At 45.5% G+C, this 25,774-nt stretch overlaps 1 protein-coding gene across 13 annotated transcripts in view; it reads right to left on the bottom strand.

Annotated features, from left to right (window-relative positions):
- The window catches only part of eya1 (EYA transcriptional coactivator and phosphatase 1), a 61,401-nt gene that overhangs the window by 15,022 nt on the left and 20,605 nt on the right, over nt 1-25,774 (bottom strand). Inside the window, exons 1-12 of one of the 13 annotated variants that reach the window (XM_047568534.1) lie at nt 24,360-24,722; nt 17,034-17,161; nt 16,399-16,464; nt 14,989-15,066; nt 13,187-13,253; nt 12,662-12,807; nt 11,662-11,799; nt 7,310-7,392; nt 6,574-6,760; nt 5,845-5,987; nt 5,025-5,108; nt 1,603-1,692 (exon numbers count right to left, since the gene is read on the bottom strand). In XM_047568534.1, the coding sequence (XP_047424490.1) occupies nt 1,603-1,692; nt 5,025-5,108; nt 5,845-5,987; nt 6,574-6,760; nt 7,310-7,392; nt 11,662-11,799; nt 12,662-12,807; nt 13,187-13,253; nt 14,989-15,066; nt 16,399-16,464; nt 17,034-17,157 (1,206 nt within the window). In that variant the 5' untranslated portion in view covers nt 17,158-17,161; nt 24,360-24,722. Of the gene's footprint in view, nt 1-1,602; nt 1,693-5,024; nt 5,109-5,844; nt 5,988-6,573; nt 6,761-7,309; nt 7,393-11,661; nt 11,800-12,661; nt 12,808-13,186; nt 13,254-14,988; nt 15,067-16,398; nt 16,465-17,033; nt 17,162-18,619; nt 18,679-18,863; nt 18,983-24,359; nt 24,723-25,774 lie in introns of those variants that run through there. The other 12 variants (XM_047568527.1, XM_047568529.1, XM_047568528.1 and 9 more) reach the window with 12 other exon arrangements.

Raw genomic sequence — 25,774 nt, 5'->3', positions numbered from 1 at the left:
GCACTCGGGTTAAAGCTGAGGAAAAATCGGAATCTTTTAAGTGTCAAAGCAAAATCATGCAATTTTGTCACTGAGATAAAGCAGAAGAAATGCGGGCGAGGGATTTTAAAATAATTTTATAAGTATCCTGAGCTGCCAATTCGTCTGCGAACGGGTTTCATCACACATGAAAAGAAATCAAAACACGGGACAGATGTTGAGCGAAACCACATTTAAGCGTTGTCGCAAACTGCCATTTTTTTTTTTTTTTTCCTCCCAAATGATTGGGGCACATCTATTAAACAAAGTGCAGCTAGGATGGATTCTACGCGGCCAAGGCATAAGGAAATATTTAACCAGCCAATTGCAGTCAATTAACTTTGATCACGATGACTGCGTTTCTCTCAGTCCCTCGTCTGTCTGGGGGAGTATTAACATTTTCTTTCTTCGTTTCTCTGTCTCTAGTTTTTTTTTTTGTTTTTTTTTTTTCTTTCTTTCCTTCCTTCTTTGGGCTCGCTCCGTGTAACGCAGCCGAACATGGTGGTGGTGAATAATGAGACTTGGCAGACCGGCCGCAGATCTCTTCACACTTAAGTATCAAACAAAACATTTCCTCTCCCGTGAGGTCAGCGCGAAGCAGGACACTGAGGAAAAAGCGTCGGGTCAGTGGGATCAGATTCGCCGGGAGAAGGAGGCGGAGAGACAGAGAGAGGCAGAAACAGAGAGAGGAGGCTGCGTGGACAAAAAGGCATGGAAATAAAATAAAGGAAGCGAACAAAAAATCGTAGACGGAGAGCTGGATGGTGTTGTGGGAAATAACATGTGTAAAAAATGTGTTGTTTAATGTTGTTTATGAGGGCGAATGCGACATGTGCAATTATTCTTCCCATCCCCAGCTGCACTGTTTCGTACACAACACATGCACATGTATAATCATACCTGCATTTGTGCATCCATTCAATGGTAGATATGTATATACATATATGTAAGGATACTAATTTTTTTTTATATTTTTCATGTTTTTTCTATTCTTATTTTTATTTTATTTCATACACATGTGCATCTTATCTTATCTTGTGCAATACCTGAGTATGTGCCACACATTTTCCTGCACATGCAGCCTATTTGCACCTTTCCCCAGAGTAAAGCAGACACGCAGACACACACACCTCCCTACCCCTCTACATCCCTCTATATCCCTCTATTCCCGTGCCCCAGGGGAAGATTTTACACCAGCCGTACATGAATCAGAGGGGGCGAAAGAAGAATGGGAGAGGACACGGCGGGGGAGTAGGGAGGGGGGCACATGCAAGCGACGGACAGGGTCTGCGGTGTGGGTGGACAGCGACACCAAGCACACAGCACGACACACACAGCCAGGCGGCGAGGCCACAGAAACACTAGAGCCTGACAAATTGCACTGCAGCCGCTACGGGCAGAGCGGGACAGAAGTGGAGGCGGAGGAGACTGACAGAACGCGTAAAAATGATGGTTTATCCCCTGGGCTCTGAGGTAATACTTCACCCCTACGGGGCCGGACAACTCCACGCTATGACACCGTCGCTCTGGCTGAAATCTAAATGGGCTGTCACGCCAACGCTCAGAAATCAGAAATGCACTCACCTCTAAGTCGTTGAAGAATAAGTGTGTGTCGGCCAAGTTGAAGATCATCTCTTCCATCCTCAGGCCTAGTGATACAGATGTCGGTGGATCCTTAAAAGAAAAACAGACAAACACAATTCAGTCGAACAGCATTTGTTTGTCGGAAGAAGCATGATGCAATGCAGCGGATAGTGATGTTTCCTGTAAGCCGCTTAATTAACACAGAATCCCTTTAAATTCCACAGCGGGCCGGTCCCATAAAAGAAGAAGACATTAGACGGACTTGAAAGTTCCAGCCTCCGTTTACGACCCTCTGAAAGGGACCAGAATAGTCATCAGAACTGCCGCAGACTTGAACGAGCGCAGTAAAAGGCATGTCTCTTTTCAGGAGGGGTGGTCGATTTAGACGAGCCGGGGTCAAAGGCTCCTCGTAAATAGCCCATTCTCCGCATACTTGCGCAGATGCATCATCTGATCTGATTATACACGCCGAAAGTTTCATTAGATAATGGGCGGGGGTTTATTAATGCAAGTGCAAAATAATTGCCAAGAGAAAATACACACTTATTACAGGGAGACCTCTGCAGCAGAGGCGACCGCTGGTTTTTCCTTAAATCATGATCTTGGTGAGTAATGTGACACGCGCTGTAATGGTGATATGGTTGCGCTGTCTGTAAGATAATACCTAGAGAGGACTGGACTACACTGTAAATAGTTAATGAGCCGGTGACAATGTGCATGATTTCCCCTTTAAAAAGATAATGAATAGGCAAAAAGTTTTCAGTGCATTTTCTACAACTTTCCTGAAGAGGGTTCGCATCCGTTTTTGCTTGAACGCGAAATGAATTCCTTTCATATCTCAAATCTCTAATCAGCAAATTGTGTCCAGAAAGCAGGAGATGAAGAAAGACAATTAGGCGGCTGCGGAGGAGGCTTTTCTTTTTCAGCCGCGCGAGACCTCTATTAAAGACAGCGCCAGATGCAAGGATTACAGTTAAACCACCTAAAGACACACCTGAGCTTTCCACTGATTAGCTGTCACACCCCACAATGCTTATGTTTTCACCGAAATGACAGAGTGCGAGCCACACAAGAAGAGCTCAAGCCCCACTTCTGGAGGCTTCCCCCCGTCTTCTCCTTAACCTCCCAGTTTGAACCAGTCTTTCAGTAAGAATTCATCAGAGGTAATTTGCCTTCCACATCAACAGGCTAGCGGTTCGCTCTTCCCAACCTCTGCTGCTGCTGCTGGTGGGTGATTTAGTGTTGTGGACCGGTTTGGTGGGAAAAGCCGGACTACTCTGGCACAAGCGAATCCTTTCCAATTAAATCTAAACAATCAGTCAGTGAGGGAGTTAAGAATACAAGCAGGCCAGAAGGCCAAAGTGCTGCTGCTGTCATTGCTCCAGCACCACCTGTCCTGAGATGTCAGCGTCCCCAGGGGGGCGCCAAGCTCCCTCCCCCCCCCAACACCAAGTCCCCTACCAATAACAGCCCCCTCATCCCCACCCACTTTAAGCTCCGGCTCTGTCCAGCCCAATAGCAGCACAGCTGGCCTCAGCCGTCAGCTTTATGGGAGTGAGCAGCCTTGATGCCAATTAAAAGAGCTGATAAGAACAGCAGTGTGTGTGTGTGTGTTTATGCGCGTATGAGGGAGCGAGGCGGCAAAAAAAAAAAAAAAAAAAAAAAAGGAGAGAGAGAGAGTGGGTGGGAGGTCACAGCGAACAAGAGAAAGTGTGGATGTGCACTCAGTCAGATACACATCTATTTATAGAAAGCTCAGAGCAGCGAGGAGGGAAAACAGATTTGTAACTTTTTTTGTGTGTTGTTTATGCCGCTAAGAGATGAAACGAGTGACGGAGAGGAGAGGAGAGGAGAGGAGAGGAGAGGAGAGGAGAGGAGAGGAGAGGAGAGGAGAGGAGAGGTTGCCGTGGAGGATAGGTGGTGGTGGTGGTGGTGGAGGGATGTTGCTCTGCCTCACTTTCTTTTCACAGGTAGTTTACAGATCTGCGTTTCTGATATGCTTTGATGCAGCGAGCTCTGCGGTCGCTGCCTCAAAGTGGGGAAGCACAACATTGCTCCAATGTGACGGCGTCAGCAGGTTGAAGAACAACGCGAAGGAGAAACGCAGAAGAACAAAAGAGGGAAAAACGGAGAAGGAGAGAGACTCCAGTGGCTGTCACATCCCATATGAGGTCTGACGGCTCTCGTGGAGTCAGGAGTGTTTCCTGTTTCAAAGGAGCGCGCGCACAATCAGTGTTGCGCGTTTCGTGTTTGTGTGTGTGTGCGCGCGGTGCGTGAGCCTCTCATCACGCAGCCACGGCTCCCTAAGCCTTCGGCTCTCTCTTTACCCAGCAGGCAGGGCTGAGAATTAAGTAAATAAACAGCGCGGGGTCATGGGGCAGCCGTCTTTCACCCCAAAAACAAAACACTGCCCCCATCAAACGCCCCCTCATACCAGAACAAAGGCCCAGAGCGTTGGGCCGCAGACGCTAAGCTCTCTGACATATGAGGAGCAATATGTCATTATCAGCTTCAAAACCAGACACATCCATAGCCAAAACAACTGGTGATTAGAAATGCTACTCTGAGACAAAATACACTTATGAACCAACAATGAGCTGGTATCTTTTTTTTTTTTTTTTTTAATCATCTGAACTACACTGGAATAAAAAAAAACAGAAAGGATGATGCAATTCGAAGATTATAAAGAACCTCAACACAAAACCATGAGAATAGGATTCAGCCTTATCTCCCAAATAGTTTGTTTGGAAAGTTTAAATTTAGAGAAGCAATTTACATGAAACAACAAATAGCAGAGCCTGGAAAAGTAAACTCTTCGTTTTATGAATATACACGGTGACATGGGATAGAAAATGACCTTCCACTAAAATAATAACATCATGTTAAGATATATATATATATATATATATATATAGACATGCATATATATTTGAATGTGAATCCTAATTAATGCAGGTTGAAGTCGGAGTTTTTGACTGAAGTACAGTTGGCGGACCCTCGACAGGGTCTCCAGGGAGACCCGCGCCTGAAAAGCACGGATTGAGAAGCACTTAATTAAACTAACAATGTGGCATTTCTGGAGGAGAAAGGAACACTCAAGATGTGTCAATAGACATCCACGGTGCAACTGTTGTGAGCCCCTACAGCCGAGCCCCGACCAGCCACGCATAGCTCCAACAGCTGCAAAGAGCCTTCAAATACTTGACAGGCCTCATTGGACCTATTAAAAAAAGAAACAATTATCTGTACATTGAGTTCTACTCTATCTTCTCACTATGGACTTAGGCCTAAGTGAAATATATCCTCCGCTTCCTCCGCTCGGTGGCCATTACCCGACTCAAATCCCCCTTTTTCTCTCCTTTTAATACTGATGCGTTTTGTACGATAAAGTGCTGCTACTGCCACAGTCTGATGTCACTCACCCGTCCGTATCTGTTGGCATAAGAACCCGTGAGCAAGGAATGGAAAACGATGATTGTTTCATCCAGGTCCCAGATGAAAACTCGCTAGAGAGATGTGGGGTGGAGGGGGTGGAGGGGGTGGAGGGGGGGGGGGGTGACAAAGAAAAAAATAGAGAGAAAAGAAGCAAAATCAATGGTTGCACTCTGTAGCGCTGCAAGGTGATCCTCCTGGTCAATAGGCCAGGAGCGTGTATTCGCGCGCCGCAGGGACCAGGATCCATTTGCTCGGGCTGGTCACCGCAACACTTCTCTCACCACCCCACTACACACACACACACACACACACACTTTCCAGCCCTTGGCCTTTACATTAGAGTAATCAATAGTGACAAACTAATTAACTAGATATGTTAACATGGCGTGATGTCAGTGCCATAATGGCCGCTGTTATCCTCGTTCAAATTAATAACATATTAATGAAGAGCCTTCGGAATTATGAAGGGTTTGTTTTGACATACGGTCACTATGGGCGGCAGCCTCGGCGAGCGCTCCCTCATGACTAGAGAATATATATTATTCACTTCGGCGGTGACTCATTTATTCACCTTATTGTTTATTTACGAGGTATACATGAGAGGTTTATATAAGATATGTGTTCGGCGATGAGTCATATATTCCACGATGCATCAATAATGCATTTAAAGTTAAGGAATCAAGCGTTTAAGAATTAATGGCCGTCAAGTGTTAAAGTTGTGTGGCAGCCATATAGTAAGTGGATTAGTGTCCATGTGCCTCAGACAGGGCGAGGCTGTCTGTCGCCAAGGTAGCGGGCTCACCCTACCTCAAGGTCAGAGTCGGGCGGCGGTGATGGGTTGTTGTTCCTTCTTCCACGGCCACGTGACTTTCCATCCGAGGCCCGGCGCAATCGATCCGAATCTGAATCTTTAATGGGGGTTGATGGACTGTGGATGGTACTGTACTCAACTGAAAAGGAAGGAAAGAAGAAAGGGCATGAGAAGTGCGCGCCCGAGACGAGCCATGACTTGTTTTTTGAGGAGAGTGACCATTTGTTTTGATGCGGCACAGACAGCATCCTGCGCGGGGACATTATTCAAAGGGGGCAGACCGTTTCGGGGGCCTGCAGATAACAAACGCATCGCAAATCAGTTGCAGCACACATGCTAAAAGCCGTCGCGCTCCATGCTGATTTAATAAACAAGAGGTAACGGAGTGCACGTCAGCTGCGAGTAGCGAACATGTCACTCATCCGAACTGGATGAATGCATGAAATTACGGTTATTTAAAGCGAGCTGTCTTTAGTGTTGATCGATGACAACTTCAAATGCAGCCATAAAAACTTGAAGGACTTATAAAGATACAATCTCAATTGCCAGATGATGCATTAATGTCACATGGAATTATGGGAAATCCAACAACATTTCAGTTCCTTTCAAATTGTTGTTTTTGTCTGCGTTTTGTTACATGCGCAGGCTGAAAAAGAAATACTATTTGTACTGTTTTGCATGAGTTTCGCATTAACGATTGCTCACAGCTCTCGGAGTGCTCTTACCGGCGGGGTTGTCTGTGAGGGCTTGGCTGGTGACGGCGGCAGGTGGCTCCTGGAGGGTGTAGGTGGTGGTGGTGGAGGGCGTGCTGGGGCTGGTGTTGTTACTCGTCATGTAGGGCGAAGTGTAGGGTGAGCTGTTGTAATACTGAGCGTACTGGCTCTGGCCAAAGGCGGGATAATTGGGGTACTCCTGCGAAGAAAGACGGAGGTGGGTTATATTTGGATGGAGATAAGACGAAGAAAGAAAGAAAAAAAAAAAACCAAGAGATAAATCAAGTGAGGGGAGATTTTGATCAAAATGCAAAGAGAGACAAAAGGTAGCAGAGCTGAAGGAAATAAGTAGGAGGTTTGGCAGAGTAATCCGAGATATGCCCTGCACCAGTGTTGCTACTTTACAGAGCAGATTCCAAAAAATAAATGCAAACACATGTCTGTTCTGTCCTACATCTGGACAACGATCCGTCTTGTTTTTTCTTCCCCCCCGTTCTCCTTTTCCTCTGTGGCATGATACATATGCGTTGGAAGAGGTGCAATAGATAATCCAGTGTACAAAGATTTTGACGTTGTGAGTGATTTATGTTTGGATGTGTCATGGGTGAAATGCAACATATTGAGTATGCATGTTTCGTAAAGATTTCCAGGTTGGGAGGCTGCGGTTCCAACATAAACTATGATCGGAAAGCTGGATATTGGTACCAGATCAGAGAAACGCGGCGATGGAGGGAAGGGGTGAAGCTACCTGTTGTGTGCTGTTGAAGCCGGTCGAGTTTGTCAGGGAGTTGTTTCCCGCGTACAACCCCGACGTTGTTGTGAAAGTACCACCTTTGGGGGGAGAAAAAACACACAGAAGTTATGTACAGGCTTGTGTCAATATGAAAGGATTAAACCTGCAGGTAAAATGAAATGGCACATTGTTAGAGAGGGGGGGAGGCGGGGGGAGAAAAAAAAAAGATTAGTCTTTCTCAAAACAACTGTTTGAGATGGGGAACAGAGGGAGGCCTCAGGGAGCACTCCGAACAGTGGCCTTATCTTTCCTCCTCTTCCTTTCTTATCAGTGATTGGATCAAGGCTGATGAATGACGGGGTTGGGGTGGGGTGGGGGTTAGGGGAGATGAGGGAGGGAGGGTGAGGAAGGGGGGGGACCCGCTTCCAAGCCCGCACAATGTGAAGAACACAAGAGACTGTTGTGTGTGAGCTACCGAAGGGTAGCGTGGGGCGAAAAAGGGAGGAAGGGGGGGGGGGTGGAAAAGGTGGATGCACTCACTGGGACGGAGCATGAGGGTGCTGGGTGGGGTGGGGGGGGTGAGGTTTGACAGAGACGTATAGGTAAGGAGGGCCGGGGTCGGAGTGAGTGGCGCTGGGAGGCTTGGCTGCTTGAAGCCTCGATGAATATGTATGCTCCTCTTTTCACTCTGCTCAAAGGACGGCGGGTAATTAAATCACTGAAAAGGGGTTGATAGCATCTAATGGCTTAATAATATACAAGCGGAGAATTATAGGGGAGAAGAGCGGCGGTTGCCCTCTGGGGCACAACCTCTCTCTTGAAATGACCCATAATGTCATGTCGAGGACGGAGCAGCTTAAAGGAGGTCTGCCTAATCTTTGAGGCTCCACTTGTGCGACGCAATTTACACTAAACTATAAATGTTAATGAACAAAATGACAAGTCTCACTGCGCGTACGCTTAATGCTTCATTCACCTCAACAGCGCTCAACCCCGAGAATGATTCATCCCTTAAAAGAAAGCGCAGTTAAGCAGGTTTCCATTCGGTGGAAATTCTATTGCCTGCAGCACCAACCGTGTTTATAAAGAGGAGAAACCTTTAGTCACAAAGTGCTCACTGTTAAAGAATTTAGCTGCGAGCAGGGAGCGCTTGATTCAATGTGCAGACAGTCAGTCAGTCAGTCAGTCAGGCAGTCAGTCAGTGGCGAGGCATGAAAATGGCACGCACTCATGTTTAACCCTCTGTCAATACATGACTGGAATTAGTATCTGATTGCTTTAGCAGCTTATAAGCCTGCAAACTGTACGATACGTGACCTGTAATATAAAAGAACAAACACAATACAGCGGCGGTCAGTGATTTTACTACAATATGGTTTTCTAAAATTTCACCAACCAATAGCCCCTGGGCTTTATTACTCATTTCTGTCCGTACAAAGACAGACTGGTTGTCCATTCTTCAACACCGTGATCCTCCCATAGCCCCAAAAAAAAAAGAAAAAAGAAAAAGAGAAAAGTATCCCACCGCTTCAGTGAAAACAAGGCAGGAGATAAATTTACTGTTCCTAAATGAGGGCGTAATTACACCTTTGTTGTCAAGAGAGAAACGGAGGGAGCTCCTTTCATCCTCTGGTCATTGGCCCCATCAGGAGGGCCCTCCCATACCGTGACAAACGTGAAGCAGCTTTCAGAGAGGAGGGGGGGGGTGATTGGAGAAGTTTGTGTGTGGGTGGGTGGGTGGAGGGGCATGAAAGGCAGCAGCCTGTAGAAAGCAACTCGGATATTAAAAGACATAGCCCAGTGTTTGGCCATATCCGGCAGATACGCACCTAGCGCAGTGGCTAAAAGACAGAAAAACAAATACCTCCCAGATTCCTAAGATTACCGGTAGCCAGTAATTATTTGTGCACCTCCCCACCCTCTACCTCCACACAATTATCAGGCACACAGCAGATTTTCTAACGCATTTTTCATCCGGGCCTCCATCTGTAATTTTCATTTCATCGGTGGTGTTTTCTCTCAGTTTTTTGTTTAATATTTCAACGGCGGACGGGTGGAGGGGGTGGGTTTTGTAAAACTTTCCCTGCGGAAAGTTCAATATCAAGTGAAAGTCCAAGCGAACAATAAGTCAGAGACAACAAATTAGCCGAATGCACAGTTCAAACAGTCATAAGAGCGTTCGCTGGCAGAGTCTGAGGGGGAACAAGGAGCCACATAAAAGCTGAGGGGACCCCTGGCAGCCCGGCGAGAACGAGCCTGTGCTGTTGGGAGTGGTGGTGGTGGTGGTGGTGCTGGTTATAGTTGGGAGGAGAGAGGGGGGTCTTGCGGTTCCCCCGGGGGGCATGTTTTCTCTCCCTCCCCCTGTCCTGCTCCAGTTAGTTCACTCACTCAAGACCAGACATCGTCCCTCCTCCTCCTGCCCTCCTGCCTTCTGGCTCCACAATTGGAAGTCCATTTGCTTTGCTTGATCAGTCCCCTTCGCCATGGGCTATGTCTATCATCAGTGCACAATATTTGTAGCAGAAGTTTGTATGCCCCACTTGGGAATAGGCTATCAAGTCCAGATGGGGCTCTCTCTCTTTTAAAAAAAAAAAAAAGGCAACCTGGGCTCCGGCTTGTTCGTCTCACAGCGCCATTGGGACAGAATGTCGGAATCCAATTATTCACCTAATTAGCATCTGCTCAGTCCAAACGACAGAACAATGCCTCCGTCTCTTCGCGCACCTCTGGTGTTTTAGCCTTTTTTTTTTATTTTTTATTTTTTTTAATTGTAGTCCAAGAAAAAAAAAAAAAAAAACTCTAAATAAAAGTTGCAAAAGTGAGATCCAGAAAAACCGGCCCACACAAAGCTCCATGGCATTGGACATGAAATCAAGGAGCAAAAACATTAATTTAATCGTCCGCCGCCTTGACAGCTGGCCACAGCCTGGTGGCAGGGACACTAACAGAGATGAGAGTATCAGATGTGGAGTGGAAGGAGTCTTTGGTTGGGACGCCGAGGCCTGAGGCACATCGCCCAGGCAGATCAATAGGCCAGAGAGAGTAATGATGATGGCGTGGCGGAGGGCCAGAGCAACAGTTAGAGAACCTAGGGCCAGAATAGTGGTCAATCTGTCATCTAACATGGCCGTCAATTACTAATGCACTTAATGCTAACGTGGGGCATCCGATAGCCAGAGATAGCAAGAGAGATTGAGGGAGAACCAGAGACGGACAGAGGGAAAAGAAAGACAGGCTAAGAGCATAATACTTGGAAGATGAATGGGCACATAATACTGTCATCGTGAGTTAAACCACTAAGAGCAGGATAGCAGCTTGTGCATTCTGCCGCACATGCTCTGGCTCTCGTTCCCTTCCTTACCCCGCGTCTGCCTCTCCTTTTTTCAGGTGCTCGGATGCGTGCCGCAAAACTCTCGACTGTGGCCAACTGTATTTGGTTAAGAGGCGTGGAAAAGAGGCTTCCCCGAGCCACATCTGCTGCTGAGCTGGCGTTATTTATTGTGAAATGCTCCGGAGGCTTTTCAGCAACATGTGGAGATATTTCAACTGTTACACTTTAGGTATTACGAGAGAGAAGAGAACGCGGAGACTGGCGCTAGCTGCTAGCGAGCCGTCCTCGTGGGGCAGGTGGGACAGGGGGTTTGCTGGATCCACAGAGAGAGTAGAAAGAGGGAGTAATAGAAACACACCGAGCATAAGATGTGAGCTACATTTAGACTGACGGCACAGAAAGAGCAAGAAAAAAAGAAAAAAGAACGGGGGGCGCTAGGCGCAACAACTCATCTTTATCGGTTTCAAGGCCATAAATCTCTACGGTCTCAGCTCTTAGCCAAATACAAATATGATCACAGGGAGAGAAAAAACAAAGGCTGGGGAGCGACATGGCTGGTGCCTCCTAAGTGCCTGCCATTTTTCCATCTGTGTTGATTCTTTTAAGAGGAGAGGAGAGGAGAGGAGAGGGAGGAAGCCGTTTGTGGCTGCACATAACACCGCCGGGATGCAGCCATTGTCTGGGGGTGAGGGCGAGGGCCGCGTTGTGAATCAGTCTGGGCTCTGCGAGCTCTTAAATCAAGAACAGAGACCCGATTTCTCTAATCTTTTCTAAAAACAGTACAATGAAAAATATTAGAACGGCTTAAGCGGTAGATGAATATCTTGACAACAGTGAAATAGATACACAGAGCGATGTGCCAAGTTAAAACAAAGGAAGGCAAAAAAAAAAAAAAAAGACAGGAAAACTAATCTTATTCTTTTGATTTAGAGCTCCTCTTAATAGTTTTGCAAACGTGTCACGGCAGCCGCTCCAGTCATCCGCCGCCACTTCACAGAACGCACAGACAGATGAAATAACCCAAAGATGTCCTCACCCTGCATCTGGTAGCTGTAGGGGGCTTGTCCCGTCTGTGGCGTGGTGAAGCCAGAGCTGTAGCTTAGGAAGCCCGCTTGTCCTGGGGATTGGGACTGGCTCAAACCCCCCTCCGTCTTTATGCCTGCCCACAATGGACCTAAATCAGTTAGTGACACCAGATCGGTTTGATGCACAGACAACAGTCAACACAGGTTTAAATTACACTGGACGCAGCAAAGGGACACCGCCTCTGTCTGTTAGCATAACACACTAATCACAATGTGGATGAGCAGTGATTACCTGATAACTGATTCCCACTATCACGGGCTGATAAGAAACATTATCTTGCACCGGGCCTATATCACACTGCTGAGAAGATGCTAAGCTAAATGCACGCTCAGATTTTAGGATTGCAAAAAATGGTTATTATCTAACGTAATCTAATGTGATAAGATGAGGAGCTGATAAGACGTTGAGCTTGTGTTCGGGAGTCATACCGACAGTGGTCCTGCTAATGTAGTTTCTATGCAATGCTAGGTTGCAGGACTCCATTCAAATAATAAACAAAGTAAATTCCTGCACATATTGGACAGTCTTGCGGGGTCAGAGCACTCCAAAGACTTTGGACAAATAAAGCCTACAGTGAGCCACGCATTCTACGCTTTCTCTCGCGGTGCCAGAGGAAACCAGTTTTTGTTTTCAGATTTCTATCTAATCTCTCCGATCTACGCGAAAAAGCCTCACAAGCAAATTCTCCTTTATTGAACCGGAGGAGAACATGCAGGCACTAAACAACAACTCAGCGTTCTGCCGCTCCCGCCTTTTCCAGGAGGAGATGTGGGAACACGGTTCGGTCCGAGTAAAGTCACAGTCGTGACCTTCATGGAAGGGAAAACATTTAGCCGTACGGTTCTTATTCTATGCATGAATACGAGCTGAGGGAGACAGGCAGTATTAAATGACATACTTAGCAAAAAAAAAAAAAAAAAAAAGGAGGTTACAAATTGTGTTTATTTTACCGTAAGCTGGGATGCCATAGGGCTGGCCAGGCTGGGGGTAGCTAGCATAAGCTGCGGCCTGCTGCATTCCTGTGGTGTACTGCGTCTGTCCATACGCAGCCATATTTTGGGATGAAGGGGTAGGAAGAATATGCGGATACGTTCTGCTATTTGAGAAAGGAAACAAAAAAAAAAAAAGAAACAACAGTGAGAAAGGAAGGCAAGAAAAAAACAAAAAGATGTTTTAACCCCCCCAAAAACCGTGACACAAACTTCGCTAACTGACAAACTCTTGGCGATTGCGCCACCTCGGCTGTGAGGCAGATAGCATCTCACGGCTCGCATACATAGTGGAAGAACAACAAATGGCAAAGGAAATTTTTTTGCGAGATAATAATTACAGCAGGTTTCAGAGTGCACGAGCTGCAGACATCCAGGCAAACAAAGCCGGCCAGAAAACCCAAGATCTAGCAGGAGGATCTCATTAAAGACCCAAATGAAGTTGGATGCTGCTTATTTGTTAAAGAAAAATAAAAGAAACCTTACTTGGAAGGGTAAATCTGTGGAGAGAACTGGTGAGTTTGTCTTGGGCTGAAGCCACTGGTTCCAATAGCTGGGGAGAGTTAAAAAGAAAAGAGGCGAGCACATATTTAACCATATTTAAACATTAAGAAATAAGGTAAATATTGTCTTTTGCCAACAGGACTTCTGGATTCCAAGGAAACAGTAATTACATTGCATTACTCTATTTATTTTGGTAACCTTATTTAAGGCCGAAATCCGGAGAGCAATGCTCAAGTAAAATAATCAGGTAAGAACATCAGGTTCTTCTGCTGACCTGCGTATCTCTGAGATACTTCTGGGCTGCTATGACAACTGCAGGCGCAAACACACACACACACACACAGACACACACACTCGATGGTCGGAATCAGTCTCGGCCTGTGGCTTCAGTCGCCTCGGGCCTTTCAAGCCACAACCACATTGGAAGTGACATCACTGATTGCAGGTAATGAGTGCTACTGCATAATCATTCCATCATTAAGAGCACGACTCTGTGGTTCCACGGTGCCGCTCGCTCGTGAAGCTTTCAGCCACAGAGAAATCAAACACTTGTTTTAAATCTGTTGACACACACTGTTTTGGTTTGTTTTTTGTTTTAAAACTAATATTCGTCAGTATTGCATATATTCCAAGTGCGGTTGTGCTTAAAAAATGCCACAATTAACCACGTTAATTTGAATGTAGAGCGTGCATAATGTTTTTTTATCAGATAATTAGATAATATTCCAATTTGCACAAAAAACAAAAATAAAAAAACAGAACAAATCAGACAAGAAACAATGTGGGTTTTTGCAGCGGAAGTGGCACCGCTTTGAAACATCTGTGTAATTGGTCGCGACATGTAGAATAAGGGATTTGGTTGCGCTAACTGTATGTAACTGTACGCCGTAACCCCTCACGCACGTTATTAATATTGAACACTTTTCCCACATCAGCAGCACCTGCCACTGGATAAAAGTTGCTCTTCTGTGCAGAGCTTTGGGTTTCCCCCACGGAGGATATGGAGTATACCATTACTAAATTTCATTAATATTTCCAGAGACAAAAGTCATGAAGTGATTTATGCGCTTCTAGCGTTAAGTATCGAGTCCTTAGTTAAATAGTTAAGGAAATAGAGGGAAATTAGCTGCGAGTTAATACCACGTGCAGTTGGATGCGGTGCTATTTATAAATGTTTAACCAAAATGTGACACGGATTCCACTGAGGGCGGAAAGAAACGAAGCAACAACAACAAAAAAAAAATAAAAAAATTATCGCATTAGTGATAACTTCTCTTACAATTCCTACAACGCGCATTATATTGTGCGGCCTTGGCTTTATTTAGCAGCGTGTTTATGTGTGTGCGTCTGTGTGATGTTTCCCCGCTGAAAGGAAGGTGTGAAAACCCCGGCTCTGACAGGGCGATAGGGTAACAGCCCGTGGAGAGACAGGGCCACTGGGACGCCGTGTCACTCTCCCGAAGAGACGGGCTCTGTGCATTACAGGTCATAATTCAGTCCTGTCCCGACATGGGAACCAGCGGGACAGACACACACACACACACACACACACACACACACGTGTTAAGCAAGTGCAGCATATAAATATGCTGACAAAGTTTTTAAACACACATGCGCTCAGACACGCAGACATTGTGTTCTGCTGCAGGGACGCTTCCTATCAGTCACCCATCTCCAGACTCGTCTCATCAACTAACACGAGTGTGTGTGTGTGTGTGTGTGTGTGATAAGAGAGAGAGACAAATAAGTGCACACGCACACACAAAACGGTTTTCCGCTCTCACCTGATCCTGAGAAGCTGTCTAGCGACGTGTCTGCTACCGAGGAGGCGATTTCGCTGCTGCTCATTGGCTCTGTTTTAACTGCAAACAAAGACGCCACAATGTCACCAAACAAGCCACAACAACAAAAAAATATAAATATATATATAAATAAATAAATAAATAAAAAAGAAATCAAACTGACTGTAAGTCTCACTAAATTAGACTTACGTATTGTTTCAATACGGAGTGTGAAATAAAGAGGGACAGGGAGAAGTGAGCAGTCAAACAACTCAACGGCATTAATTTAAATGCACAATAAATATTGCAAATGACGTAACGCGTTGCTCCGTTTCCGTGTGTCTAGTGTGTTGTCCTTAATTGTTTTTGATCATGTAATATTTAAAATGATCACCTCTCCTTTATCTTTTATTCAGGATGCCTTAGCCAGTCATGTAAAGACTTTGACATTATTTCAAAGGGCACCACAAATCAAAGTTTAATTTGACAGAGAACTCTACTAAGACGTATATATATAAATATATATATAAAAAACTAGCGGCTAATCAGCAGGATGAAAAAGAATCCTTCCTGCAGATTGAAGTCACTGAGCTCGGCAGCTACATGCACGCACAATTGAAATGTCAAGGAAATATATACGGTGTATAAAATCTTTTTAAGAGTGTAGCGAACGCTGTTTGACCTGGACTCCATTATACAGCCCTGCAATAGATTTGCAAAGACAATTTCACAGCTATCTGACAGCTCTGGAATCTTTGAAATCAATCCATTTCACTTCAGGCGGGCTGAAGGATTTTCTTTTTCCTTTTTTTCTTTTTTCTTTTTTTGGCAAAACAAATTGACAATGCGGGCAAGGGAGTCATGCTCAGTGGAATCCCTCACGGTTGAAGAAACCATTTGCTGTCATGTATTACATGTTTCCGCTATGCTCGCTCGGTGCAGAAACACATGTTGACGTGGGGTAATTCTTTTGAACAACACACACGCGCACACACACACACGTACACGCGCACACACCGATGAACACGGAGCGGTAAAGTGCATGCACAAACCGGCGCACACTCACGTCACAGAGCACACAATGATAACCACCGTATCCGGGAACATCCAGCATGAAAACAAAAAAGGCTCAGTGTGCAAGTTTATAACCTGACCAGTCAAGTACAATGAACTCAAGTGGAGTCAAACCATGCTTGAAACAAAATGCCACAAAAAAAATAACAATAAGAGTTTCTAAATGAAAGGCACAATAGTTGAGGCAATTTTATAGTTTTTGCAGCTGATGGACTGTGTATTTACTCGTGGAGGGTTTTAAACATGTTTGTTAATGAGTTGAAGTGATTGAGCGCTTTCGGGATGGTTTGGAAAACACCAAGTATTGTCCTTTCATCGTGTCACTAAAAGTAGACAAACCTGCAGCCGACTGAGAGTTAGAACCTAACAACCAGTCTGCAGTGGTAAGCATTGTGATGTTATCACCTATGGGAAAGAAGAACGGCAAAGGGACACATGACAGACAGTCTGAACGATGAGGCCCCGCGTCATGAATACACAAAAATAAAAAAACCCGGAGCCGGGAGCAAAGACTAGCTCAGAGATTACGTGACAAGGGCTGTTTTTAATAATTTGTGTCACACGGGGAGCGAGTGCTTCACTAAACAAAGGCTCGTATTTTAAAGGGCAGGTGAATCAGCTGAGTAAATAACTATGTACGGTGGAAGCCGCATGCAAAGCTCGACAATTTCCATGCTGTAGGCTTTGAATAATTACATGGTTACTTAAATAAACAGCTAATAGTCGCAGGGAAACGACTACTGCTGGTGGTGAATTGTGCGATCCACAAATGTCCAAGTGGCAAATGTAAAGTACATCATCATCACACTCAAAAAAATAATTGCGCTGACTCACCCTGCAAAATGTGCAACAACTTTAGCTTTAGTTCGTGTAACGCAGATTAAAGGGCCACTTCTTTTTTTTTTTAATTACTTTTAAATCACAGCAGCAAATAAGACAGAGAAAAGATAAGTTTAAGAGCACTGCGCACATACCTTCAGTGCCATTGGGTGTCATGGAATTGTTACTGATGTGCGAGTTGTCGAGGTTAGGACCACTAGGAGATTCACTGCTACCACTTACTCGGCTGTGAGGACTGGCTAGATCCTGCATTTCCATAGACCTGACGAGACACACACACACACACACACACACACACACACACACACACACACACACACACACACACACACAAAATCAAATTACACGTTTCACTCTGGTTTCAGGGAAGGCACGGAGCTCTGACACACAATGCTGCGCACACGCTATGCATAAAGCAACTGTGAAGACGCTAAAGTGTTACGGAAAAATATGATATACACACACACACACACACACACACACACACACATCTAAAAATACAAACAAAGCAGTTCAATTTCTATTTGGTGCCACGTCAAAAATAACACATGCACGCACAAGTACAAGGCAAAATGTGACACACACACACACACACACGCACACATAAATAAAAGCAGTGCAGGGCTGCGCGCTGTAAAACGAGCGGTAAACATTCTGACAAGATAATTTCAGATTTCTCTCGTCACAGCTTTGCGCGACGCGAACACAAATTGTTTACTGTCAATTTAGTCTGATGTTTCTTCGAGACAGAAATGGCCGTAAGTGTATATCGCTTTGCGAAGACCGTTAACAGATGTTTGCTGGTTTGAGGCGATGCTTAATGTGCCTGTTAAAAGTGCAGCACTCTGCTTGATTATAAGAGCCCACGCCTCAGCGATGGGCAGATGAGAAGCTCATGAGGCATGTGTTTGCTCTGGCAAGCTCCTTAATTGTTTCTGTGTTTATACAAAAGACCACGCCACTGAAAACATTATTCTATCTTCTCCTTTGTGCGCTCAAAGGATTTCATCGAGTGTAGACAATGGAGTAAGAGGAAGGCACGAGCGATTTAAAAAAAAAAAAAAAAAAAAAGGACGGCCACAAGCTCCATACCCCATTTGTCTCTGCCACTGTTCCCTTAGCAATAGTGGGTTAATAAAATTAGCATGACATGTTTTGTACATTATACTGTCATTTTCAATTAGGTTTCGGGGCTCGGGGTATCTCTGCTATCGATAAACATTGGCCTTTGCACGAGGCCACAAAGATAAATGCTCTAAGTAGTCTGAGGGATAACAGATGCCACAAAAAATAGAATTACCAGATAAAAAAAAGATTAAATCACGATACGCTTTCACTGAGTTTTTGAGGATGTAAAACTCCTTTTTTTTAATTTTTTTTTTTTTAATTTTTTTAGCAACAACACAAAAGTCAGAACTCTTCACGTGTGCAGAAATGGAAGCTGAACTCTTGTCTTCCCAAAGGTAAATTAATTCACTCCTCCCCTAAAAATACACCACCAGCATACAACACTATTTTTTTTTGCACACACACTTAATTTACGTTTCCTCCTCCTGTGTCAAAAGTTTTTTGCGTCATCAACCGTCCCCCACTCAAACGACACAGTAAGCAGAGAAATGTTGACAGCGGCTAAACGGAGTCTCTAAGGAAACGCCTGACGCCGCGCGGAGCGGCCCGAGCGTCTCCGACGCTCCCGGCGCGGCCGCCGCTGAGCTCTTACCTGGAACCTGGCTCTGAGTCCTCCCAAACCACACTCCCTTCCTCTCTATTCTGCCTCCGCTCCACCTGCCCCCCCCCCCCACCCGCCCCCTCCTCCGGCAGAAACAATGTCACCCCTTGTTACTGCGGCTCGATGTCACAGTCCGGAGCCATCCGTGACACAAAAAAGGCTTGTCTGAGAAAACATTATTGTTATTCTGGAGCAGAATGGGAAGAGAGGCTCTAGCGGGAGAACAGAGGCTCACATTGTCTCTCTCTCGCTCTCTGAGCCGCAGCCCCGCTCCACTGTTGTTTCCTCCTCCAGGTCCTCCCTCCTCCCCGAGCAAGGGGAGCATGGCCAAATGACGGAAAGGTGATTCATCATTGGTCTACGACAGCTGCAAACTGGATTAGCCCTCCCCCAATCAACATGCAAAGCGGCTTAGCCAAGGTAAGCAGGAAGGGGTGGGGTGGGAGGGTGGTTGGAGGGGAGGTGGGTGGAGGGGGTTGAAGGGTTGGGGGGGGTGGAAGAGGGCTAAGGGTGGGAGAGGCCGCCTGCTCTCCTGCTGCTGGAAGTGAGATGGGACTTGTTGAGCGGAGGCAAGTCGAGCGTGACACCCCTAGCATCTCCAGCAGATCTTTCATCTGCAATTGACACTATCTGAAATTTATCAGCACTCCTCCTCCAGGGCGCACTGACAGGGCCTAATGACCATCACGGCTGCTTCCCGCGGGCCTGCCCCTGCTTGGGGCTATGCTAAAAAGTATGAAAATATGCAACTTCCCTTTAACTTCGCAGCTCGCTCGCGATGGATGGAAAGCGAAGATAGGGAACGAGCTACGCTCCCTCAAACACGCATTACGTGCGTCTATATCCATCTTCTCCTCCTCTGCAGGATCACAACTTTTTCTTTTCGGACACCAAGACGCATAACTCACGCCTGTATGTCTGCATGAGTGCACACACACACACACACACACTCATGCACAGGGCACTTCAGAGGCCCCCAGATGAGTGGTGCAAATGTGCAAATGCGCACACACACACACACACACACACACACACACACACACACACACAGAGACACACACACACATCTCTCACACACGGGGCACTTTAGAGGCCCCAGATCAGTGGTGCATCTCAGACAATGAAGGAGACTGGAAACAAGAACATGGAGAGCATATGGAGCCACATATGTTTCCTATGACGCTACGAATGCCTCTATTACTCTCCTTTAGCTGACAGTTACATTTCGCTGTCCACTCCCGCTCTGCTTGTCTCTCCGCGAACATCAAGCGAAGCCATATACTTGCGTGGCTATAACACTATATTAGACCTGACTCCGGCCCACCATGGGAATACGGGGTCCAAAAAAAGGTCAAAGGTATTTATCTGGTCAGAAAAAGAGACTTGGGGGGAAAAATATATATATATGTATGCTGGCATGATTTTTTTTTTGTTTAATGGTTGACTGTTTACATGAGCCAAGGTAACCTGAGATCCATGGTCTTAAGTTTTTTTTTTTTTTTCCTCCAGCGGGCTTTGCTCTTCACACCAAGGCAAAGCCTTCATGAATACCATTTCAGCTTTACAGTTTGCCCTCCCTCCCACTGCTTACGGTGTAGCCATCTGAGCAAAGACTGCCAGGGAAGCAGCACATCCACCTGGCATCTCTCTCTCTCTATATATATATATATATATATATCACAGGTAAAAGAGAAAACTCGTTTTTTTTGCCACAGGACATTAACAACAATCAGAGAGTTGGGGAAAGTTTGCGGAGGCAGAGCGTCGCTGCGGTGGCCGTGGGTTGATGTGGTTGCAGCGTGAGCGCTGGCTGGCTCCTCCGTTCAGCAGCACCGGCCAATAAAGCCATTACCGCGCTGGTGTGCGTCTCAGCTCGAGCCAGCAGGTGAAACCAGCCAGGTGAACAGAGGAACAGAGGGAGACTGGAGGGGAGAAGGAAAGGGGGGGTGGGGGGGTGGGTGGAGGTGCGGGTGAGGGAGGGGGGAGGGCAGGGATTTAAAAGCAAAAAAAAAAAAAGCAAAAAAAAAAAAGAAGTCTTTCTTCTTTACCGCTAAATATTTATTGTTTAAAAAAAAGGGGGAGGGAGGAGGGGGGGGTTGCATTCAGCATCTTTGATGTGCTCCTTACTTCAACCTGAACAGCCGGGCTTTGAAGCCAACGAGAACAAAGCTCGGCTGGATGAAGCGCTGCAAGTGTCATCATGAGAAGGAGGAAAAAAAAGAAGGAGAAGAAGAAGAACTGCCACAACACGCTTCATCCGTGGTTGTTTTCTGGCCTTTCCGTCTCGCTTTACTTATTTCAAGACCTGCATGTCCAAAGGTAAACACAAGCACAGCTCAGCCTTTAGCATACATCATCCCAGCATACAGGACGTCTGACCCGGCGACAAATCATCCCTTCACCTCCGCTTACATCACCACAGCGAGTGAAAAAGGTCGGGATTTAAAATCAGGGCAGCAGAGCACAGCGGGGAGGAGAATACGAGTGGATATTCTTTTTTGATCATTCCCACTCTCTGCTCCCTTAATACAAATTAATTTTACAGCGCGTATTTCACAGGGCTGCATGTGTTGTGTGTTACGACTTTCGCAAAACAACGCTTTAATCAAAATCTAACTTTAAAACAACTAATCTCCACTTAAGCTGGTCAGCTGAATCCACATGGTGGCCCAGGAAAAATAAATCCACTCGCAAAGAATGTAGATGCAGACAACAATTGGACACAGATGTGAGTGGAATTAGGCACAGTTTAGAAAATGCTACACTTCACTTGTGTCTCTATACGTGGCCAAAAAAATGACGGTTGCCAGCAAATGCAACGTTGAGACAGAGTTTAGCTGGAAAAGGCATGACCCCTGAAAATGTATCGTTAAATTAACATTAGAAATTACATGGTGGTGTAATTTACTCTCCTGGACCTTTGGATGCATGAAAAAACCTGTTAGTTTAAATTTAATACGGCATTAATGTATTAAAACGCATCAGAACTGATGCAACGTGAAACCGTACTATTTATTTGTTACACTGCATGCCTATCATTTGCAACACATTGCGAGATTTGCGGCCAGAAATTATGGAAGCACACGTCGCCCGTGCACATTTTAAATTATTTTTTTTTTCCTGTTACTTGTCCATAATTAAAAGCACGATTATTAACAGATGTGCAACCGCTGATGTGCAATTTGTCTCTCTCATTTGGCTCAATCTGACATCGTGCTCCAGCAGTTCACTCAATGGCTACATTAAATCTGTTAATACTGTGCTCTTCAACCTTCAAAATTATTTCCAGAAGGCCACTTTGCCTTTGAGGGGCCGGCAAACAAGATTTAAGGTGGACATTTTATCACAGCCTGTCTGCCACCGCGACCACTGCGGCGCGAGAGAGAGAGAGGCCTCCTAAGACAGAGATGAAAGAAAGTCCAGGGACACATCCTCAGAATTATATCACGTTAATGCTTCAGAGTTAATTCTCTCAAAAATGACACTGATGAAATTAATGACTAAGAAGCACGAGGAGCTTTTATTTATTTATTTTTTGCATTAGCATGTTGCTTAATGAAGACATGAAATAATTTTTTTAATGTTTTATAAAGTGATATCAATAATTACATCAGTGCATTTAGCTGATTTGTTGCACAGACGCTATAAACCACGATGTGATGAGCCTTTAAATGCTGAATTCCAGCTGAGCGGCTTCCTTATTATCGTGCACAATCTAAACACGCTGCCCTTTATAAACAAACACGTAAGTGGGTATTAGTGATTGAGGACCCGTAATGGCAAACCATCAGACTGCCACGAAGAAGCTCAGAAAGTCCCATTTCCTGTTCTTTCACCCACATATTTCAGACACAAACAGTGGCGTGTTAACAAAACAACACCCCCGCAGTATTTGGTAAACAGCCCCCTTCGCCCACTAATCGCCCGGTGTGGGCTACTTAATAGCGGCCCCCCCCTCTATTACCTTCTCCCCTCTCTCATCCTCTGTCTCCACCTCTCCATCTTCCCCGCTAATAATAAGTGAGGCTGGATCAATTAGCCCCGTGTGTCTTTCACCGTTTTCAATCTCCAGGCCAAGGGGCTTGGCTGGCGAGACACGTCCATACGGAAGGCATCAGTCTTTGGGCAAACAATGCCACCGTCACCGCCGACCACTCCTGCTTGTGCACACTGCTGCTGCTGCTGCTGCTGCACATGCATGGAGCCATGCAGCCAGGCGGAGAGACCCTGATCTCTCCCGGCGCAGAGCAAATAGACAGAGCAAACAGCCTCCAAATCGGCCTCCTCATTATCTGTTAATTAGATAAATAAGGTTATTGTGTGAGTGAATGGCTGCAGCAGGCGGCCGCATACGCCGGTCCCTGTTTGCCCACACTGGAGCGGGGAGAGCCACTCGGCTCGCTGCAGCACGGCTCACCGGCCGCCCTTAACCTCTTCTATTTCCTCTCTTTCATCAACACACACCTTTCTAAACACCAGAAATGACAGGAGGGTGAAAACGGAAAAGAGGGAAAAATTTAAGGGAGATGAAATGCCCCTTTACACACACACACACACACACACATGCACACACACCAATTATTCCCCCGACTTGTGATGTAAGCCTGTGATCTGAACATTAAACCAGAACATCCTTCAATTAGAGAGGCTGGTGATTACAGCGCGTGAGTCATCTTCACTACGAGGGGAGAGCGGCGGCGAGCGGAGACGCGGCGCGGCCCGGGGAGCCGAGGGCCTGTTGTCTCGGTGGGACGCTGGGAGAGACTCCCAGGTCTCCTTGCAGCATTCCTGGCCTCAGCAGATGGCATTAGATGTCAGCTGCTTTAACTGCGGTGGTTGTGTTTATTCTGTCAGTAGAAAAAGGACTACTGCAGAGACCAGCATGTTTTTCTTGCTTGATCGAAAATGTAAACCGGGCCGGGTACAAAAAAAAAAAGAAAAAGGGAAAAGGAAAAGGATACCGTTATGTCAAAAGGGAATTTGAGTATTTTACAAACAATTCTAATGAAGTTTTTTTCTGCAGATTTTAAAATGTATTCCTGTTTACAATCCAAAAATATTTAGTTATTTTTAAATTGCAATTTACATCAGTAAATATGGAATAATATATATTTTTTAAATATAATTCATTTCAACAAATTTTTTTTTTGTAGAAAACTGACATGGTATTTTTATCTGTTCTGCATGGATTCAATTGCTAAAAAAAACAATAAAATTAATTATGATTTTTTAACAATTACCACATATCCGGCTCTAAATGTTATTTAAATTAACGTTATATTACATTTTTAGGCTGATTTCTTTATCAGGACGGGAGCACCATTTACTTTCACTAAAATTACAACTAAACAATTCTCTCTGTTTTTTTGCTGTTGTTTTTTTTTTTTACTATTTATTTATCGCCACCATCAAAACAGCAGCTGCCATGTGGAGATTGAAGCCTCCCCTCCACCCCGTGTTGATATTATCATTAAAATTTTTGAACGGCTTTACAGTTTTAAAATTTCTGGAAATGGAAGCGATAGGTGCGGATTTAAACCCTGAGAATTAACCACGAGATTAGGCCCGAATTATATCTGTTACTCGTACGCCTCCGGTGACAGAAAAGCTTTAAGTCAGAATTTAAATAAAAGCTGCTGCTAATTTATCACAAAGATTCCACACACACACACACACACATACACTGAAATCAAGACAGCAACAAACAAATAGAAATTGAAGTTATACTCACTACAATTATGGTTGAATCCCTGTGTTTTTATCCCTTCTTATGTCTTCTTGTTTTGTTTTTTTTAAAAAAAGAAAAAAAAAAAGTCTTCTAGATAAAGATCATTCAGTCCAGCAACCAAACGGACAGCAGAACTTTCTGAAACAGTTCTCGGTGGAGTCTGTAGCACAGCGAATGTAAACTACAAGACTGCTTTTTTCTTTTTCATTTTAGGTGTTGGAACCCATGGAGCCCCGCGTGGTATCTCAGGAGACTCGGTCCTATTGAGAAAGAGAGTTGTCCGATTACTGCTTCAGGCAGTGACTAGTGAGTGTCTGAGGAACGGGGGGGAAAAAGAGAGAGAGTGAGAGAGAGCAAGAGGGAGGGAGGGAAGGGAGGGAGGGAGGGAGTGAAAGAGGGAGGGAGAAGGAGGCTGCTGCTGTTTGAAAAAGCAGAAAAGTTGCTCGGTGCTCTCACAGGAAGACTTTGGGTCTGGAGGAGGCACGGGGGAGTTGAGCCTCACACCAGCTCCCCATATGTCATTCACTCACAGCTTTAAGCAATAGAGTCCTCTCCAGATTTTATCAGTGGAGACTAAAGACAATGAAAAGGCAGATCTGTCCACTGGAACACCACCAGGCTCTGCTCACATACCCCGAGGGCTCACACTTTTCTCCTCCACTCCCCCCCCCCCCCCCCCCCCCCCACCACCACCACCACCCCACCACCACCACCCCACCCGACCCGACCCCACCACCCCCTTTTTCTCTCTTGTTTTTGCTGTGCTCCTTTTTCACCACAAACCACTTCTTCTTCTTTTTTTTTTTTCTTCTTTGCTTTGTCTTGTGAGCGTTGCTGGATTTCTTTCCGTCAAAGGAGGGTAAACAAGGGGTTAGGTCATTAAGCTTTTAGGTGATGGGGAGGCAGAGCTTTAACAACCGGGCCGATATGCGGAGTCTCGTCTAGTCGGCTCTAGTCACTCTAGTGGAAGTCCTCCGTCAACACATACACACAGCGTCTGTGTGCAAGGTAATGACTGCCTTCTGTCTGCTCCAGGTTATTATTTCAACTGTGCAAAGCTGCCGTTCAAGGCCAAGCTGCTACTGATGAGCCCAAACTGGCGATTTATTCAAGGCTCGTACAGATTTTGCTTTGGTATGCCGTGACATTTTTTTTTTTTTCAAGAATATCAATCCTGCACAGAGAACGGTTGGGACGCCAATGAACCGTTTAAAATGTGTTTAATTTCCACACAGTAAAACTGCAGCTGAAATACCAACTGTAATACTGACAAATGATTACCGAGGAAGAGGAAATCAGACATTTACTATGGTAAAGAGGTGGTGAGAGAAACAGAACACACACACGGCCTGAAGAAGTGTGCTGTGTTAGTGGCCGGGCCGCGTGCGCACGCCCCGCACGAATATCTCAGGAACACC

Source organism: Mugil cephalus, chromosome 18 (assembly GCF_022458985.1).
Source record: "Mugil cephalus isolate CIBA_MC_2020 chromosome 18, CIBA_Mcephalus_1.1, whole genome shotgun sequence".
NCBI classification, from domain to species: Eukaryota; Metazoa; Chordata; class Actinopteri; order Mugiliformes; family Mugilidae; genus Mugil; species Mugil cephalus.
The sequence above is the reverse complement of the archived record's forward strand: the minus strand, read 5'-3'. Positions and strand labels throughout refer to the sequence as shown.